General features: G+C 37.1%; 1 protein-coding gene across 8 annotated transcripts in view; it reads left to right on the plus strand.

Annotated features, from left to right (window-relative positions):
- The window catches only part of Lpar1 (lysophosphatidic acid receptor 1), a 147,264-nt gene that overhangs the window by 60,112 nt on the left and 67,274 nt on the right, over nucleotides 1-19,878 (plus strand). For 7 of the 8 annotated variants that reach the window (XM_013145878.3, XM_063260943.1, XM_013145877.3 and 4 more), the window contains 2 exons: nucleotides 3,326-3,483; nucleotides 18,046-18,793. In XM_013145878.3, coding sequence (XP_013001332.1) covers nucleotides 3,439-3,483; nucleotides 18,046-18,793 — 793 coding nt within the window. In that variant the 5' untranslated portion in view covers nucleotides 3,326-3,438. Of the gene's footprint in view, nucleotides 1-3,325; nucleotides 3,484-13,551; nucleotides 13,661-18,045; nucleotides 18,794-19,878 lie in introns of those variants that run through there. The other variant, XM_023562407.2, reaches the window with a different exon arrangement.

A 19,878-nucleotide genomic window follows, 5' to 3' on the forward strand; every position in this document is an offset into this window, starting at 1 on the left:
CCGAAATCTGCTCTCAGAACATCCAGTGGACAGGTGTGCTGTGATGGGGACCTGTGAGGTCTTCTTGCCTGTCACAAAGGGCTCTCCCTGTGCAATTTTGCCAGGAATAACTGTGAACAAAGTATCTTTTTCTTGATGTTCCTGTTGTTAAGTCTTCATTTGTTCCTGCCTACAAAACAGGGAGGAAGATAAGAAAAAGGAAGGCATGTGGCACAGGAAACGGATTCCAGCACTGGAGAAAAACAAGACTGATTTTATTTTCTGCTTTTATTGACTGTCTTTATTCACGTTTGAAATGTAGATTTTTTTTTTCTCTTTTTGACTAGTGGAAGTTCTTTTTCTGATCTCAGATAATTCTTTTCATGTCCATCCTACATTTAAAGATACTCCTGTCTCCTCAGCAATTTTAAGAACATGAACTAGACATGTTCTGAAGTTTTCTCTTTTAGGTCATGTGCATATGACTTAAATAAATATTTTCTCTGATTCTCAAGTCTTCCCTTATTTCAAAGTATAATAATATGTTGTATTGGTCTGGTAGATTTGAATTTTCCTCTTGTTTATTCTTGGAGATGAAATCTTTTGCACATTCAGTATCAGGTATTGCCTGGTGTTTTTTTTTTAGGAAACTTGTAAGAGTCACTGCTTGTCTGAGGTCCAGAAAAATGAAAAAGTAAAAAGGCTGAGTTTGTAGTAGATTCATTTACTAATTAGAAATTCATCTTTCTGTGAGGCCTGGGGAGGAAGCCAACATCCACACCAGAAGTAATCAAATAGAAGTTTGCTTCACACTAGACTTTCTTGTAGGTATTTGGTGTGGCTCTCAGTTATTAGCAAAGTTATTGTCCTTTGGCGTGGCTGCCCTCCATGCTCCATGGAAGCGAGCTAGCGGCATTCTTTTCTTTTATATTTGCTGAAGTCTTCTTCACTGCCGTATGTAAATCAGGAGCAAATGTAGTTAGAGATGACTTACTTTGATTTTGGTTTGCTTTTGGTGCCAGAAACCCCTTAAAAGAGTGTATTTTAAAGGTACCCAATTCTCTCCTGGCCTAGTTTCCTCCAACCCTCATCCCTTTGAAATGAAGGCATCACTCCAGGTCTATTGGGTTCTCATCTGTTTATTTTCTGTACATTCAATTGCAGTGTCTCATGAAGAATGTAGTGTTTTAGTCTGTTTTTAAACGTCCCATCTTGATGTCTTTCCAGTACAGTTTCTGGACATTTTAGCATTAGTAGGATCAACCTGTAGTTTCTAGAACTGATTTTCAAACCCAGTCAATCACTTCTCTAGTCATCTGGGAAAAAAGAGTAAACCTCTATAGCTTTCTTTTTTGGGAATTGTACTTTTCCTAAAATTGTACTTTTTTTTCTTGTGGTGCTGTGATTGGAACCCAGAGCTTCCTTAAGCGGGGCACATGCTGTACCCTTGAACTACATCCCCGATCCCTCCTGAAGTATGCTTTTAATTGCCCACGATCCTTGCTCATCCACTTTGACTTGTCTACATTTTCTGTTCTTTTAAAGCTAGTCTACATATAATTTTAGACTGTACTTTTTATATTAGTTTTCATATCATTCCTTATTTTCAGGACCCTTTCTTTCACCCTTTTTTTGGTGGTAAGATGTACATAACGTGAAAGGTACTGTTTTAGCCATTTTTAAGTATACATTTCAGCAGCAACAGCTACACTCACGGTGTTGTGCAGCTGCCACCAATATCCATTTTCAGAACTTTTTCTTCAGCCCAAGCTGAACCTCTACCATTCTGAAATACACCGCATTACTTCCTCCTCCCAGCCCCCCATATCCCCTGTTCTACTTTCTAGTTTAATGAATTTTTGTGTCTGTATTTTGTATATATGATCTGAATTATAGGGGAAAGATAAGGATGTAATTCAGCCTGGTGACCATAGGGGAGTGCATGAATGGTCCAGTGAATAAACTGATGAAAAACCTATACATACAAAAAGCACTGAGGTAGTTTTATGGTTTAGGAAGATGTTGTAGATAACAAGAGATGCTGAGGAGAATGAAAAAGAAGAAAGGAAGGTTCAATAATGATGACCTAAAGGCAGCTGGAGAACCTGATGCCAGGGGAGTAAACCCACATTAGGTTGGTTTTTTGTGGCTGGAACAATTTGGGAGTTCCAGCAAAGGAAATGTAAAGTTAGGTTGATGACAGTTTGGAAGAATTGCAGGAAAGATATCAAGTACTTGGAGTTCATAGAAGTGTGTCTTTCTTTCAAAGTTCTTGGGCAATGCTATAGTTGACCATCTGGGACTCTGGCGAAGCAGAGACTAGTGTGTCTAAGTGAACCAGCGTACTCTTCTAGAAAGCGAATGGGTTTATTACTCTGCTGGGTATTGTCTTTCTGTTGTCTTGCCTAGTTATCCCATGATTTATGCAGCTTTGCAAATAAATTGAGAAGTAAGTGGGTTTCTTAGATGTAATTTTGAGACATCAATCCCAAGAATACTGATTTATACCTCTAAAAGAACATGGTTTGCTCCTTGTGTTTGGCAAAGGTAGTAACCATATGCTGTTTTATGAAGGGTACTTCAACAAAAGTGTTAAAACATATCTCAGATGCTCAAAGGTAAAGCAGTTTTAGCTCCTTTCTCCTGCAAAATATAAAATTAAAAAACTGTGTTTATTAGATATTTTAGATATAAAACTTACATCAAATTAAGAGGCACATAATTCCAGTTTTATATTGATGAGGGGAGCCTGGGGTTCTGTGTCAGAGGGTAACTGCAGGCTATCCGAATTACATTCTTCTGTCTTTAGGACTTCCTGAAATTTTTGTTTAAAAACACCCCATGCTCTTCATATCCCTTCCCTGGGAGAGAAGGAGACTGACTGCTGGTCTTGGTTGGGGTCTTGGTTCTCTGTCTTCTTGGCTATGCATATGTTGTCTAATCTTTCAAACTCTCAGGTGTTTGAAATGAGTGAAAAAAAGTCTGCCTCAAATTCTGTCAAATGTAGATGATTCATTATTTTTTTCTTTTCTTATTATTTAAAGGCAAAATAGCTTTTCCTCCTGTTCACTTTTCCTTTCTCCTCAAACTTATGCTGCCTCTCCAGAATATCTAGCTGGTACCGAGTTGAGCTTAAACTTAGGAAAATATACCCACTTACTAGCATTTCTACAAATGATACAAAAGTCATAACTTTTAGAAGTCAAATCCGCTCTGTGGGTTCCTAGTGTTATGAGACTAATATTTTGTACTTGGTATAAAAGTTTTGCTTCCTTTGGCCCGTGGTGCTTTACTCTTATATGCTGGTCCGCTTATACTAACTGTGGGTGTTCCTTTCCTTTTCCAGGTCCCCACTTCGTCTAGCATGACTGTGATTTGATCAGCAGCCACAAGAATTGGCTCCTGTGTCTGGCACTGGAGTGCTGGGGCCTGATCACTGCTCACAGCTCTAGAGCTGTCATGGCTACTGCGTCTACGGCAACCTCTGTCATTTCACAGCCCCAGGTAAATGATTCGAGCAGCTTAAGTTTGGGAGAATCGAAACTTTGTTAGATATTTAAGTTGGATTTCAGAAAGTAACTTTTATTCTAAGGGACTGTGTAAATCTCTTTTATTAGCATTCTCTGTGCATTTAGATAATGGTGCTTTTCCGAGCGAGGTACCATTTAGTTCAGGAAGCAGCTGAGACAATGAACAAGTGATTTTGGTGAACTGGCCTCTGTTTCCAAGAGACCTCAGTTTTGAGTACTTAGGACACATCAAACTCCAAACCAAGACAAATAGTAGCAAATTCTGCTGTTTTTGCTTTTGTGTATGTGTCTGTGTGTGTGTGTGTGTAGGGGAAGATATTTAATGAAATATCTCAGAAAGGATGTGATCTTACAACAAGGTCTCCAACCCTGCCTTGTTGTCTTCCTCCCATAATTATTGTTTTACTTTGATATTTTCTAAGCACTTTGAAAACAAAATGCAGTTCTAGAAACTTCTGAATAGTAGTCCTAGGAGGAATGTTTTCTGTCCACTTAAGAAGAGTAATACCGCAGAGACACTGCATTTGTTCAGGTTATTGCACAACCTTCTGGGTATTCAGTGGTCTCTTTAGGTTCAGCAGGCACATGGTACGATGGGGGAAACAGGCTTGGGAATCAGCAGGCCCTGTACCTGGGAAAGCTTGATAAAAAGCTTGATAAAAAAGGATAAAAATTGGGGGCTGGGGATTTAGCTCAGCAGCATAAGCACCTACATTGAAAGCAGGCAGTCGTGAGTTCGATCCCTGGTACCGATAAAAACGAAAAAGATCCCCACCCCCCGCAAAAAAAAAAAAAAAGGATAAAAATTAAACCTGAGATCATGCCAGCCAATCTCAGGTTTAATTTCTTTCCATGTACTTGTGCTTGACACGCTGGTTATATGGCATAGTTTCCCATGCGCTCTTTCTTTACCTTCCCTCTTCTCTTTAGAGCCTGGCATCTCATTCGTGACAGTCATTTTAAGCTAAGGTTAAAGAAAAGAGAAAGAGCTGTGTTGACTGAAATTTGAATCTTGATAGTATAGAAACTTTTTTGTCTGTATCATTTTTGCATGTTATTACTTTTTATGTATTTCAGTTGAGAGCGTCTGTGTTTTTAAAAGAAAGAATGGAAAAAGAGACGGAAGAAGGGGAAAGGGGGAAAGGGGCATTTATCCTTCATTGCTGTAAATTCCCCTCTTTTCCTCTAAAAGACCTGCATATTTTGTTGCATGAGTAAGGTCCTTGTTGCGCTTGAATGCTTTCAGTATTATGTTCCAGAATGCTCCGTGTTACCCCCATCACGTCATGATGTGTGTTTCTCTTTCTTTGCCCTTAATTTACTTTAGGTATTTTGTTACTTTTACCTTCAATAGTTTTGTGTGTGTGTGTGTGGTTCCTGAAAGAGTTGGAGAATAGGTAAAAAGAATTCAATGCCTGTTACTGGAGGTCACCATTGAAAGTCCAGTGCAGCTGTTCCCAGGTGCCTTTTAGGCTTGCGTGAAGTGAGTTAGACTGCAGTGTAGCTTTTCTGCACAAGGCATTTCAGTATCCAGTGACACTGTCATTTGTCAGCATTGCCAAAAGCATCACATTTTGTGCACATTTTCCTTATTATATAAGCTACTATAATCTGGTGAGTAATATAATACTTTCAAATGACTTGTTTAGTTAAAATGCCCTCCTAGTCATTTTTATGTAAATACTTGGGAAATGTGTACCCTTACACATGTCCTGTGGTCCTGTGGCCACTTGGGAGGAAGATGATAATTTAAAATCATGCACCTTAGCACATAGTCTGCTCCAATCTTGGTATCTATATTACAAAAGCACTCACATAGGAGGCCAAGGAATAGTATGTAGAAATATTCACTGAAGCATTGCTTAAAGACCAAAAAGTATAAAACTTGCTGAATATCTAATAGTGCAAGGACATAAACTCAGACATGCAGATTTGATTGAAATGCTATAAAACAGCTAAAAATGAGCCTATCAGCAGAGCTGAATTACTTTAAGTTATCTTATGGTGAGAAAGAAAAGTAAGATGCAGTTTAATCCTTATAGGACGATATCATTAAAACTATAATCCATGACTGTGAGTCTTTAGGGATAGAAAAGTGGAAGTACATAGTAAAAGGCCCAGGACACACATTTTCAATAGAATGATATTCCCCCAGAGGGCTAGAACTAGATCTTGAGAGATGAAAATAATCTCTCCCAAAGTTTAGGCTTACCTAACAAAACTCGCTTCCTTAGTATTTAATTTCTCCCTTAGAGAGAATTTAAATTTAATTGAAATTTTCTCCTTGAGGGCCACTCATGGAAAAAAAAAAAGAAAGAAAGGTCAGCAAATAGTTGTTTCTTAAAGCATGCACACGCCCCCCCTAGTCAACAGCCTGAGTTAAATCCTGGCTGAGCCTAAGGGAAAAGTGATCATGCTCTCAGTGCCTTGATTTCCTCACATGCAGAATGAACAAGGCAATCATAAAGCCTGTCTCAGGTTGTTTTAAAGATGGCATGAGAAAATGTGTACACAACTTAAAATAGGTCCGACATATATTGTGCAATTATATCAGCAAGGGTTGTGATAAATAAGATAAAGAAGGCTTTTGCCCTCCCTGAGTTTAGAAATGTAATGCAAGGTATACAGATAAGTACACAGATTATAGTGGCATATCACAAAGCGAGGACACAGGAAGTATTGCTGTTATAGGAGTAAACTGGAACCCCCAGAAAATAGTGGGCAGACCAGGGAAGGTTTTTCGAAGGAAGATCACCAGACTGGTGTCTAATAAAAGAGTATGGATTATTTTGGCAAGCGAGTAAGAAGGGTATGTGTGAGGGTCAAATGTCCTGTGGTGAAAGACAGCATAGCAGCTAGAATTTAGTTTAGGGTACTACAGTATAGTGGAACATGTGGTTGTAAACACCCATGTCCATAAGCCACATCCAGCAGTTCATGAAGACTGATTGTTAAATTTTAGAGAATTTTGTGAGTAGACTTCAGGCCAGTAGCTTGAGATCAATCCTGGTGGAATATTTATACTACAAAACTAGGCAAATGGTAAGCATCAACATAGATGAACTAGGTTATGAAGTCGGAGGTTTTGCAGCCTTTCTAAGCCATCTTAAGGAATGTCATGTAGAATTTATAGATACCTGTGCAGTTCAGTGGTTAGCCAGACTTTGGAGACTTAGCTCTGGATACAAGTGTTTTGTGTAGTATCAACCCTTCAATAGATACAGGCTTTGGAGGGGTCTGTTGAGTAAATCCTATATTAACATTTTGACTATATGTTGGGTGTAGTGATAGCCTCTAGTATTTGGGGAAACACATCCTTTTGGAAGACGTCATCTGTGACCTGGGATATTAGGTCATAAGGAAAGCTGGCTTACGCTTCAGGAGAGATAAAGACTGTCTCAGTTATTTCCTCATTGCTAAGATGAAATACCCAACAGCCACAAGTTAAAGGAGGAGAGGGTTATTTTGGCTATTTATAAAGTCCATAGTTAGCTGATTCCAAGAAAGGAGGCATGGCAGAGGGGAAACAGCTCATCGCATGGCAGCCTTGAAGCAGAAAGACGTCAAGGGAGTAGGAAGGATGTACAATCTCTAGACCACAGTCTCAGTGACATGCTTCTTCCTTCCAGGCTTCACCTCCCAACATCACACCCAGCTATACACCCATCGGTGTGATGTATTCCAAGGAGTAGCACACACCCATGATCCCTAAAGCCGTATATGTGAGCACATAAGGCGTTGGGTGGGAGGGACATCTAGATATAAACCATAACAGAGACCATTGCATCATTTAGTTTGAGGATCCTCTGGTTGATGATGGGTCTCCTAATTATATGTTAACTCTTCCCATGTAATTTGTACAGTCAAATTTTAGTCCAAGACTGGCTTGACCTTTTTGCCATGCCTCTTTTCTCTTATTAGCACTTTCCTTCCAAATTCAGAGAAGGTTGAAAGTATTTAAACTTAGCCTCTCCTTAGCATAATGAATTGTTCACTCAATCAGTTTAGCCCGGTATTGAGTACATAAACTTGATCTGCATTCTTTAGAAGTGAATTCAGGGATCTATGCATAAAGATAAACCACTGTTAATATACAAGATCTGAAAACCCTCTTCCAAGGCAAAAACAATTAAATAAAAAAAGTTTGGTTTTGTTTGTTTCTCTATTCATCTGATAACAAAGTGCATTTTCTAGGTAAGGCTGCCTAATACTAGATATAAACTAATTAATATGAACAAATGACCTGTGATTGTTTCAAACAATAATAGAGAAGAAAGCTTTCGTTGTCACTCCTGCTGGGATTGCTATTTAGTCCTTGAAAACTATGCCTTGTGCTTTGAAGTGAAACAAGCCTGCATTCCCTGTTTTACTCCTGCCTGAACTGAGACAGATTTTTGTTTTCTCATGCTGAGAATGCATCTAATGCTTACAAAGCTAGGTAAATTCCAAGGCAAAAGTGGAGTAGCAGCTGCAGGATGTCTCTGTTTGTAGCTGATTTATGCTTCTGCTATTCCAGACACTGATAAACAGCTTCCTTCTCCAGAGGAAGCTACAAGGATGTATTTGCAGACAGGAACTGTTCATCATTAGTTGAAGTTAATATTGAGAGAGTGGGGAGGGTGTAGGAAACCAAAAAACTTGACTTGCCACTCTCAGTAGCCCCTCTCTGTTTTTGGAATTCTGTTAAGCGTTTCTTTTATTCCGGTTGATAAAATTACTGTGAATAGAATGGGTAGAATTTAGAATTAAAATTTTTGCTTTCATTTTTGATGGAAGCTTCAATAGTTTAATACCTGACTGTACAAGTCAGTTTCTTTCAAACTGATAATAGAGGATATCTGAGAACTTCTGAGTTGTTTAGCTTCTTTACCTGTGAGTCCAGTAAGGAAGAAATCTTTTCCTTAGCATTTTACAAGAATTTCAGCCTGCCTCTCATGTGCTGTGACTATTTTGGTTTTAAGGCAAAGACAAATGGATATTTTGATCCTTCCGAGTGATTTCTGGGAAATTTCATTAAATGGTAAATTTAGATAGATTTTCAGTGTCTTAATAGTTTGCTCCTCTAATTCTTCTATAGCATTCTAATAAAAATTGACAAATTTAAATGGCAAAATATCTACCAAAGGTTTTGTGTACTATTAGTCCTTTAAAGATATGGGGCATATGTTAATGCTTTCCATTTTCCCCATGATTATTTTAGGAGTTCTTTACAGGGAGGAAGTGATACTTTTACATATGGATGTATATATTATGTGCATATGTGTTATGCCAGAAGATCCATCAAAGGAAAGCCAACTTAGATAAACACTTCAGGGAGAACTGCAGTGTATTGCCAGGACTAAATGCATGTGCAGATAAACACTGAGATTTCTGACTTATTCCATCTTGAACTGTGTTTCTACTAGAAATTAAATTTGTTCTCATATTGCCATTTAAATTCATTTATGTCTCATTTTGTGTTTATAAACTCAGATAAAGCTTGAGAGGATATCTTGTTTGGCAATCTGAGAGCACATTTTGAATTTTCTTTTCCTAAGATAAAATTGCATTGAGACACCAAGGACAAACCACAAATGACACCTTTTATGTTTGTTCGTTTTTCTAATACATCCTTTTAATTGGAGTTTTTAATGATTAATGAAGCTATTTCTTTAACCCTCAAAGCTTTGTGGCTTTGTCCTTCTTAATGCCCTTTGAGGCATGTTTTGTCTGCTCTCCTTTTGACAATCCTAAATTCCCCCGCCACTTTTCTTTGAGTGTTTGTGGCACATTTGCCATGAGTAAATGTCAAGGTAGGATAATACCCACTGTTCTTATTATAATCATAGAGTCCAAGGAATACCTATCTTATGAGCTCTGTATCTTGCTGTAATAAGACGGTCATTTAAAAAATCAGTCTGTGTTTGCTGCATAATGATACTGTGTTCAGTAATTGCATAGCGTCTTTAAATTTCACTAGGCAGGCTCAGGCTGGGAAAGAAGTGAGAGTGTGTTGATACCTGTTCCTTAGCATCTGAAAGGGCCCTGGAGCAGGCTAGATTCTAAAGCCCAAGTTTGGCGATGAAACAGTTTAGGAAGACTCAGACAGCCATTAGTAGCAAAAGACTGAATCCTGCAGGAGGAAGAATAGGGTGTGGAAGTGGCTGCAGGACTTAGAATGTCCAGCCGCTGATTTCAAAACATTTACACTTAAATAAACATCCCCCAGGCATTATAGAGAGCTGTTAAGAGTCTTAGTGCAAGCCTGGAAGGGAGAAGTCTTCATCTGGATTCAGCTGTGTCCCAGGCTCAGCGCTTTGCACACTCTAGAATTCTGCTTAGCATTACAGAGTTGTTGTTGATCAGGTTGTAAAGTGACCTGGCTGAAACACTGGAGGAGAGGACCCAGGGATTCCAGCCTCGTGGTCCAATGGCACAGATCAGTATTGAGTGTTCACCTCTGTGGATATGCTGGTGTGCGCAGAAGCGTAGTGGTAGACACACAGATGGAGAGAGTCAGCTACTCTCACTACTTTTACAGATACTTACTCAGGACAGAAATGTGGATAATGTACTTTTTGTACTACACATGTCTGACACTGTTTTTTATTGCCTTGTGTAAGAGCATCAGAGCAGCTGGCTGTGGAATTTATGGATCTCAGGCACTTTTTCTTTACTGTGTCAAGACTAGTATGGAGCACTAGGGCACCACTGAACCTGCACAAATTCAAATGTGTAGCCATGGATAAAGAAAAAGCAGAAAAAACAAGGTGGCAAGTAATAGGGAGTAGCATGAGAGATAAAGATTACAGTCATCAGTTGCACCAGGGTATTTTACTCTTATGAACGCTTGCATACATTTTTGAAGACACATTCTTATAGGCACTTTTTATTTGAAATTGTTTCTTAAAATTATGAAAGCTTTTTGATATTTAAAATATTAAATGCTGCTTTTTAACTGTGTATTTTATTGCTTTCTCTAACCTATTCACAGAAAAAGGAAGCATAGTATACAGGGATATGCAATTTTGTAATAAAAACAAGGGAACATAATAGAAGATACTGAAAATGAAAAGAAAAAGCATATAATCCTATCTTTTAAAATTGAACTGAAACATGGACAGATGGGTTGGTAGAAAATAATTTTTCATTTTCTTCATTGGAAATTATTTAATTGTTTTGATTAAACAATTCAAGAATGACTGTATTTTATAAATAGTTTTTGGTTATGGAGATTCAAATCCTGTGTGACTTTTTTTCTTTTTTGGTGGAAGCAGACATAGAACCCAGCATCTTTGCACTGAGCTGTATCTCTAGCCTCCTTTTCTTAAGTTTGAGACAGGGTCTTGTTAAATTGTCCAGGCTGAGCTTGAACTAAATTTTGTCACCATCTGAAAGCAATTGTGGGTCTCGAGGGTTTTAAAGAGTACTGCTAGTAGTTCCCTCCTTGGGTGTGTGTGTGTGTGCTTCTTTTTTTCTTTTTTCTCAGAACTTATTTTTACAAGTACTTAGTTAGGATAGAAACATAGATAATGTACTTTTTGTACTACACATGTCTGCACTGTTTTTTATTGCCCTTGTGTGAGAACATCAGAATAGCTGACTGTGGACTTTATGAGTCTCAGGAATTTTCTCTCTGTATTAGAAGATTCTGATTACTTGGGTCCTGTCCTTAGGAATTCTGTCTACATTAGAAGCTTGACATATTCTATGTTGTCTGTTTTAGGTATTTTTTCTCTGTATACTAGAATTTGTCTTTATTGTTGAAATTCTAAAATCTCATCAAGCTGTGACTACATTTTATATTATTTTTGTATTATATATATAAGATTAACCTGAGGTCTTTCTTTTAAACAACGTTTTGTCTTTGTTTAGAATAGTGTCACTATCATCTTCTTTGGCTTCTTAGTGTACCTAGAGCTTCTGGGTGTTTCTTTTTTCCTTTTGTTCTTTCCCTTTAAGGCTTTCTGAGTCTTGGGTAAATTTCTTACATCGTCTACTTGGTTTTTCCCTTTTCTGGAATGTTTATATTTTATTTTGTTGCCATGTTGCTGTTTTTAGAAAATTTATTTACTTTCTTCTGGTAGAGTAGTGACATCCAAAGATAGCCACTTTATCCTCAGAATCTCTGTGTACACTGTTTTACATGACAAAAGGGACTGATGTGATTCTGTAAAGGATTGTGAGATAGAGAGATTACCCCAGATTACTCTAGGTGCTTTAGAAGTGTTCTTAGGTGCAAAAGAGAGAAGCAGAAGAGCCAAGTGTGAAAGAAAAGATCTGGCTGCCCTTTACTGGCTTTTGTGGGTGAAAGAAACCATGAGCCAAGGAAAGTGCGTAACCTATAGACGTTCAGAGAGACAGAAAAAATGAATTATCTCCTAGCACCTCTGGAGAGAAATACAGACTTACCAGCAGCTGGATTTTATCCTAGTGAGACACATTGCAGACTTCTATATATTTAAGTGACTGTTTTAGCATTTTGTTATAGTAGCAATAAGAAACTAACAACTTCTATATAGTGTTTATTTTTGTGTTCATATGGTTTATTATATTTTCCATATCAATATCCTAATAAAGCACTTTGAGAAGGCAAATCATAGATATCCTGTAACTTAATCTCTCCTTTTTGCCCTAATAGATCTGCTCCATAAGGGACATTTTCTTTTTGGGGGTGTTATCTCCTTTGGGATTACATTCTTACCAGTTGTGTTAGATTTGTTTTTCCTGTTTGCTACTTCATTACAGCCATGGCTATCTTACTGGGTAGTCCATTTGCAGTGGAATCATTCTCCACGAGCCTAAATCCAGAGTCCTAAAGAAGCAGCAAAATCCGTTACTGTGGTTCTCTTGATGCTACTGGGGGTTTTTCAAGTTTGCTGTTTTCTGCAGATGATTTGAGAGACTTATTCTTTTGATTCAGTTGTCTAGTACTAAATCTAACTGAAATGCCTTCATTTCACAGATGTATTTTACCATACTGTCTTTAACTCCTGGTATATTTTCTACTCTTTTAATATTTGGTCTGTAATTTTCATGAAATGCAGAATTCTTACCCAGAATTCTCTTTGTATAGAATTCCAAATCAGAAGTAGAGGTTCTATATAATTTAGGCTATTTTTCTCAGATAGTCAAGCTGAATTTCAAAAAGTTCATGTTTTATCATTAAAATTATATAGTTTTGACTGTAGCATCACTCAATTTTTGAGAGATACGGAATGAAATAAAACTGAGTCCTATACGATTTGCCAACTCAACAATTGAGATTTCATTAGAGAAAAAAAATGTCATTTTTTTTCTCTTTGTATATTGTGGCTTAAAGAAGATATGTTTTACTTTTACTTTTTATTTTGCCATCCTTAACCTTAAACTTTAAGTTTAAATAAATAGGAAAACTGTAACATATTTCTGTTTAGAATATTATAAGAAGTACCACATATCCCTGTTTGGTTTTTTGATAGTTGATGTCTTGAAACCAGAATGCTATGAAATATATGCTTCACATTTGATTTTAAAAATTCTGTATTCAGAGAAAACAAATGGTTCCACAGCTAATGGAAAGAATAATTTTGTATTTACATTTACAATTTCTGTATAACATCTGCAGAAAGGAAACTTGTAAATTGTAAACATTTTTGGAATTATCTTTATCTTATTAATGCAATTAACATTCATTTACCATTCAGTCCATCTAACACTTACTGCCATACAACAAAGAATAAAAAAGCCAGGATTTCTACCTTGGTTAGTTTTTAGCTCCGCTGAGAGGGATCAATAGATAATTAAGCAGTCATTACACAATCACTACCAGGTGTTGTTGTAGGGGAGCCACATGTATCTGGTAGGAAATACTTTGCCCAAACTTAAGAGTGATTGAGGAGAATGACTCAAAGGAACATTTCACTGATAGAAATTGGGGAAGGACTGAGGTGCTCAAACTGTGGTCCTTGAATCCACAAGATAGGCATTATCTGAAGTTCCACCTCAGATTACTGTATCAGAAGTTCTTGGGGTATGGCCAGCAATCTGTGTTTTATAAACCCCGTTGATGATTCTGATGCAGGAAACCACTCTTGTCACTGATGCTGAGAACTGGAAATAAGAGAGAGTGCAGCACATTAAAACAGAGTTGAAGCAAAGTCTGAAGTCATCAGTAGCTTGAGTTGAGGCAGGTAAGTCCTGATAAGATAGTTGACAAGCTTAGCACATTTGTAAACCATTGAAGTGTTTTCAGCAGAGGAATAGATTGCTTAATTTTGTCTTTTAGAAAGATTACTAGAGAAGAGATGAGGACTGAGTAGAAAAAAATAGTTAGGAAGCCATTATAGTAGTAATAGCAATAATTATGAGGATGGAATAAAGTATTTAGGTCAGTAAGAAATTCAGAAAAGAGAATTTCTAAGATTTCATTATGGATATAAATTATGGGAATGAGAGAAGTCCCATGTTTAGCACTCAAGCCAACAGACAGATAGACACTTGGATAGAGGATATAGGAGGAGCATGTTGGAGATGGTGAAAAGGTTTTTGAGTTTGGCTTTTTGACTATTGAAATGGAAGTACTGATGGGATAGTCAATAGAGGTATCAGCAGATAATTCTATATTTGAATGGAACTCAGAAAAGAATTATGGTTAAATATCTAGAATTGGGAAAATATGGGTTATGTAGGGTGAATTGAAATCTTAGGGGATAAATTAAATGACTCAATGGAAGTTTGTTGAACAAATGAGATGATAAAGAGTGTATAACAATTCCTACTGGACAAGGAAGAGGAACGCTTAAAAAATTACCAAGAAGGACTAGCCAGAGAGCATTGTTAAAGTCCAAAAGACTATGGTGTCATAAAAGCCAAAGAAAGACAGAAGAACCACCTTTCCTTTATGTGTCTTATGCTCTGGGGAAGCCAGAGGGAAAAAAAAGTTAATTAGAATGGCCACCCAATGATACCAGTAACTTTGGAGGGTTACATAGACCTTGTCTTAGATGCTTTCCTTGTTGCTGAGACAAAGTACCTGACAGCCACAAATTGAGGGGAAAGGTTTATTTTGGCTCTCAATTTGGAGAGTTTTCAGTCCATAGTCAATAGGCTCCAAGTCAGGGTTGTGTATCACAGGGTCATCATAGAACAGAAACAGTTCATAGCATTGCAGGCAGAAGGAACAAAAGCAGCAAGCAGCAGAAGTAGCCTGCCTTCCTGCTCTCTCTTTATCTTCCATCCAGGCTATAAATCTATTTATTGGTGACATCTATACCTATGGTGGGCTTTCATTATTTCATATAATTTCAATCAGTGCATTAATTTAGTGCTACCCACCCTTAATCCCAGTGTCACATGCCTAGAACCAACCAGCTCTGAAAAGCCCCACCAATAAGTGTATGAAGCTTTGGGGGGACATCTAGATACAAGTCATAACAGATCTCAAGAAGTTGATTAGGTGTGAATTTGATAGATGGGTGGGAGTAGAAACAACACTATGAGAAATTAGTGGGAGACAGACATAAAAGAGGATTTGGCTATGAATGAGAAAATGAATCAAACCTGGCAGGCCAGAAACAGAATGTGAGGCTATTGGAGAACTTTTCCTTCTTTTTAAAGATGTCAGAGACTTAATTTTTAATTTTACTGATGGGAAAGTGTGTCCTTAGAGGGAGAGGACAAAGGATAGAGGGATGAAGAAAGGAAAAGAGAAGGAGGAAAAAAGGGAAGAAACTGCAGATGGAAGAGAAAGGAAGCAAATAATAGAAAAAGATTCTTGTAATTGTAGGTAGAGAAGAGAATCAGAGTAGTTGTGTGCAGAGAGCACACTTTCCTGTTCTAGGAAAGCAGAGAAAGGGGGTGTTGATCAGATAACTTTTCTTTTCAATGAAAGAAAAAAGAGGAGGAATTCAAATCTGATGATTTCCTGTTTTCATCTGTTTGACAGCTGCTCATGGAAAGAGGAAACAAGGTGGCCTAAAAGGCTGAGAATGGTTAAATAAAATAAACATTGTGCAGAATATATAGATTAATAATTAGGGAGAAAACCAAACTGGCATCAAAGTTTCACTTGAGGAGAAACATCATGAATTTATAATGCGATCAATCTGGAAATATGTGAATTTTCTCTAAACTTTGTAGAAAGCCTTAGGACATGTGGAATTAGCAACAAATTGGATTCAATCAATACCACTGCTTTGGTAATGTAATAGGGCAAAGAAATGAAAAGATATACCCTCTGTTTCTGTATTAAAAATTCCAAAACTTAAGCAACTCTGAGGGCTGAAGACTTACCATAATTCATTTGGTGCCAAAACTCTGAATGAATTAATGTACGTCTATTGATAGCTTTCACTCATCCATATATATATAGATACATATGTATATGGATGAGTGAATATATACATACATATATATATGGATGAGTGAATATATATATATATATATATATATATATATTCACGTGTTTTGCTTCACGAATGAATGTGTATGATTATGGAGCACTACCTTTTACTCTGCTAAAGACATTATATATGGAATATACACTTTATTCTTAAAACCAGAAAAATTCTAAATTCTAAAGGATATTTGACCCTAATATCTTTAAGAAGAGACTATGACATCAATAAAGAGGTTAAAATGAATTACTATGAAATGTAAGCTGAAAAAGAGGAAAGGGGAAGGTGGGGAGGGCATTCTAATGGGAAAAGTTAGAAGAGATGAGGGTAAAGATATCTTCAAATGCTAGGAGCCAAATGACAAAGATTGAAGAACGGAAATTACAAAAAGCAAATAGAATGCTTCAAGTGCTTCCCAAGGGAGACAGTTCTGGATGCTTGCAAACTCCAGGGTGGGCCTATTAGGGCAGCTGGGTTGTAATTGAAGAGAAAGTCATTGGAAATGAGGTCAAAAAAATAAAAAAGGCAAGATAATTAGATAAATTACCCAGAGTAATGGCAAGATTCAAGGTACACTGGAACTCTAAGCCAAGTTTTCTGATCTCTAATGAGTCAAGAAAAGTGAAAAGTGTGTGAGATATTCAGGGTATTGAACAAGGGCTTTACTCTTCCCCTGAAGCAAAATCTGTTTAATAAACAGAAAACAAAAGCAATAAGTAATTTTATCTAGCTTGTTTAATGCTAGAAGTGTGATTTAGAAGTTATTGAAGTCAAATTGAGAAAAATGACTTTATAGAACTAACACATATTTTACACTGTTTTTGTAATTTTTAATGATTGGTAAACATTTACATTCAGCCATAGATATTCAGTAGAGTATAGTATTACAAATAGTGATTAAAAACTCATATTTGCTAAGCTATTATAAACCATGATTTAAAAACAGTAAAATGTGAAATACTCAAGAAACATGTTCTAATTCTAGAAGTCTCAAACATAAAGCTTCAGGAAGAGTGATATACGACATGCAATTTTCTAGTTTTCCTCTGTTGCTTTATATTTTCTAATTTTGCCACTTATTTTCACTACTGGATATCAAACCTGGAGACATTCTACACTGAGCTACATCCTAAACTCTGCCCCCCATTGTTTTTAGTCAGGGTCTCACTAAGTTGCTCTGGTGGGATTCAAATTTGAGATCCTCCAGCCTCAACTTCCCTAAGTTCTGGGATCTGGTGTTACAGGTGTGTGCTACTGTGTCTCTCATAATTTTGCTTTAGTAGCTTTATTGATCATATTATTCTATTTAAAATTGCCTCAATCCCTTTTGGCTTCAAGTAAGTATAAATAATAAGCAAATGTATTCTAATGATTGATGTTAAAAAATAAGTAAACATTGTAAAGCATTTTCACTTCAAATTTTAAAGACAAACTTAATGTAACCTAAATATCTTTCACTTCTTATAGAGCAGTATCGAGTATCAACTACTGTTTGGAGGTTACATTAGGTTCTCCAAAAAGAAAAATCTCCTTGAGTGTTGATGAATTCTATTCTGGGGATGAGGAGCTGTAGGGGTAGGCTCTACTGACCACAGGAATGTTGAGCATCAGATGCTGGCTTTGGCCAAAGAACCTTTGATGGACAGTGACCTCTTTGAAATGCTGAGACCAATGGTCCCTGTGGGAACCTGCATCACAAAATGTCTGTCACTGATGGAACATACTGTGTGAGAGTAAAAATGCAGAATAATAGGAGAATGATACCCTGTCCATAAGCCATCTGTGTTTACAGGTTTCCCAAATGACAGGTCAAAACAGATTTCTCTATAGTAAATAGTCCAATTGCAATGTTCTCCAAAATTTTGTCTGTCTCATTTATTTTAAGTAAGATTTCTGGGCCATGTGGCTTTTCCAGTAGACTTCAATGACATGCCACCACCAGCCAGAGACCTTGTCATTTATTTAACTCCGACTGTCTTTAATCTTGAGGACTGTGAGAAACCTTAGGGCTTTAGTATAATCATAGAATGTTTCACAGGATCAGATTTTCAGATTTTTTCTTTTGTTATTTTGGTTGCCTGTACCACAGAAGTCTTGTTGTTATCCCATCATCTTTAAATTTGGATTTGTGTGAGGTTTTTTCTATCTTTTTATTATCATTTTCCTCCTTTCTTTTTTAGTTCACAGCCATGAATGAACCACAATGCTTCTACAACGAGTCTATCGCCTTCTTTTATAACCGGAGTGGAAAGTATCTTGCCACAGAATGGAACACAGTCAGCAAGCTGGTGATGGGACTTGGAATCACTGTCTGTATCTTCATCATGTTGGCCAACCTTTTGGTCATGGTGGCTATCTACGTCAACCGTCGCTTCCATTTTCCTATTTATTACTTAATGGCTAACCTGGCTGCTGCAGACTTTTTTGCTGGGCTGGCTTACTTCTACCTAATGTTCAACACAGGACCCAACACTCGGAGACTGACTGTCAGCACATGGCTCCTTCGTCAGGGCCTCATTGACACCAGCCTGACAGCTTCTGTGGCCAACTTACTGGCTATTGCAATTGAGAGACATATTACAGTTTTCCGCATGCAGCTCCACACGCGGATGAGCAACCGGCGAGTGGTGGTGGTCATTGTGGTCATCTGGACGATGGCCATTGTCATGGGTGCTATACCCAGTGTGGGCTGGAATTGTATTTGTGATATTGAGAATTGTTCCAACATGGCGCCCCTCTACAGTGATTCTTACTTAGTCTTCTGGGCCATTTTCAACTTGGTGACCTTTGTGGTAATGGTGGTTCTTTATGCTCACATCTTTGGGTATGTTCGCCAGAGGACTATGAGAATGTCTCGGCATAGTTCTGGACCCCGGCGGAATCGGGATACCATGATGAGTCTTCTGAAGACTGTGGTCATTGTACTTGGTAAGTTCTGTCTTCTTATAACTCACTTGATGGATTCCTAATACCTTAATATAAGCTGCGTTAGTTTATGGTAGCAGTAAACAACAATATGAATATTTTCCAGATGTATACACAGGAATTATGAGGGGATGAAACATCTTTATTTTAAATATCTATAACAACTCGTCCTACAATTGCAGAATTAGCAAAATATTGGTCTCAGTGGTATAATATGATGATGATGATATAAAGCATGTCATTGAAGAGTTTGGCTATCTACTATTGGAATTACATACTAGAATCATCAATTAATTTTGTTTAGCTTCTAACAGGTTTCCTTAGACTTTAAATTGTGAAACTTTGTCCTGTGGCCTCTATAATCTTGATTTTCAGGGGGAAGGTATTTTTGCTAATATGAATATATTTTCATATTTTTTTAGTGATCTATTTCTAAATATATTATCATTAACATTCTACAATTTTTATTATAACCAACTATATCAAGATTTTTGTATAGGTTTATTAAACAAAGATTGAAAACAATGATATTTTGTGATTACAATCTTCATGAAAACTTGTTAGTTCCTGTGGTTATGTAGGAGGGATGGGTTAATTTTACAAAAAGAAAAGTTCTGGTCTAACCTCATCTTATTGTAAATTTATGTGTTGACAATTGGTTATTTTTTTGTTGTTGCATTAGTGTTTGATGATTTTTTTTTTTTTAAAAAGCGAAAAGTCTTTTAAAACAAATAATAAGGGTTAAGGGTGTAGCTCACTGGTAAAATACAGATAGTCTATGGGAAGCCCTGGGGTTGATTCAGCACCATAAAACATACAGACAAAGCATGCAAAACTTTCATTATTTCATCTTTTTCTGTAGGAATTCAATGGAAAGTTCCTATAATTTTCTTTGCTTTGCATAACACAGTACTGAAATAATGCAGCCTGGGATTATGTGACTTCTCTTAACTATCTGGAGCACTTAAGTATTATCTCCATTGGGGACTCTATCATCTCAGATGAGAGATTGCCTTATTCCATCCAAGGAAGCTTCATGGAAGTACAAGAATAGTTTCCTTATGTGTTTAACTATCAACAAGACTTTG

This window comes from Cavia porcellus, unplaced genomic scaffold (assembly GCF_034190915.1).
Source record: "Cavia porcellus strain 051 isolate PalLab524CR breed Dunkin Hartley unplaced genomic scaffold, mCavPor4.1 scaffold_1, whole genome shotgun sequence".
In the NCBI taxonomy this organism is placed as follows: Eukaryota; Metazoa; Chordata; class Mammalia; order Rodentia; family Caviidae; genus Cavia; species Cavia porcellus.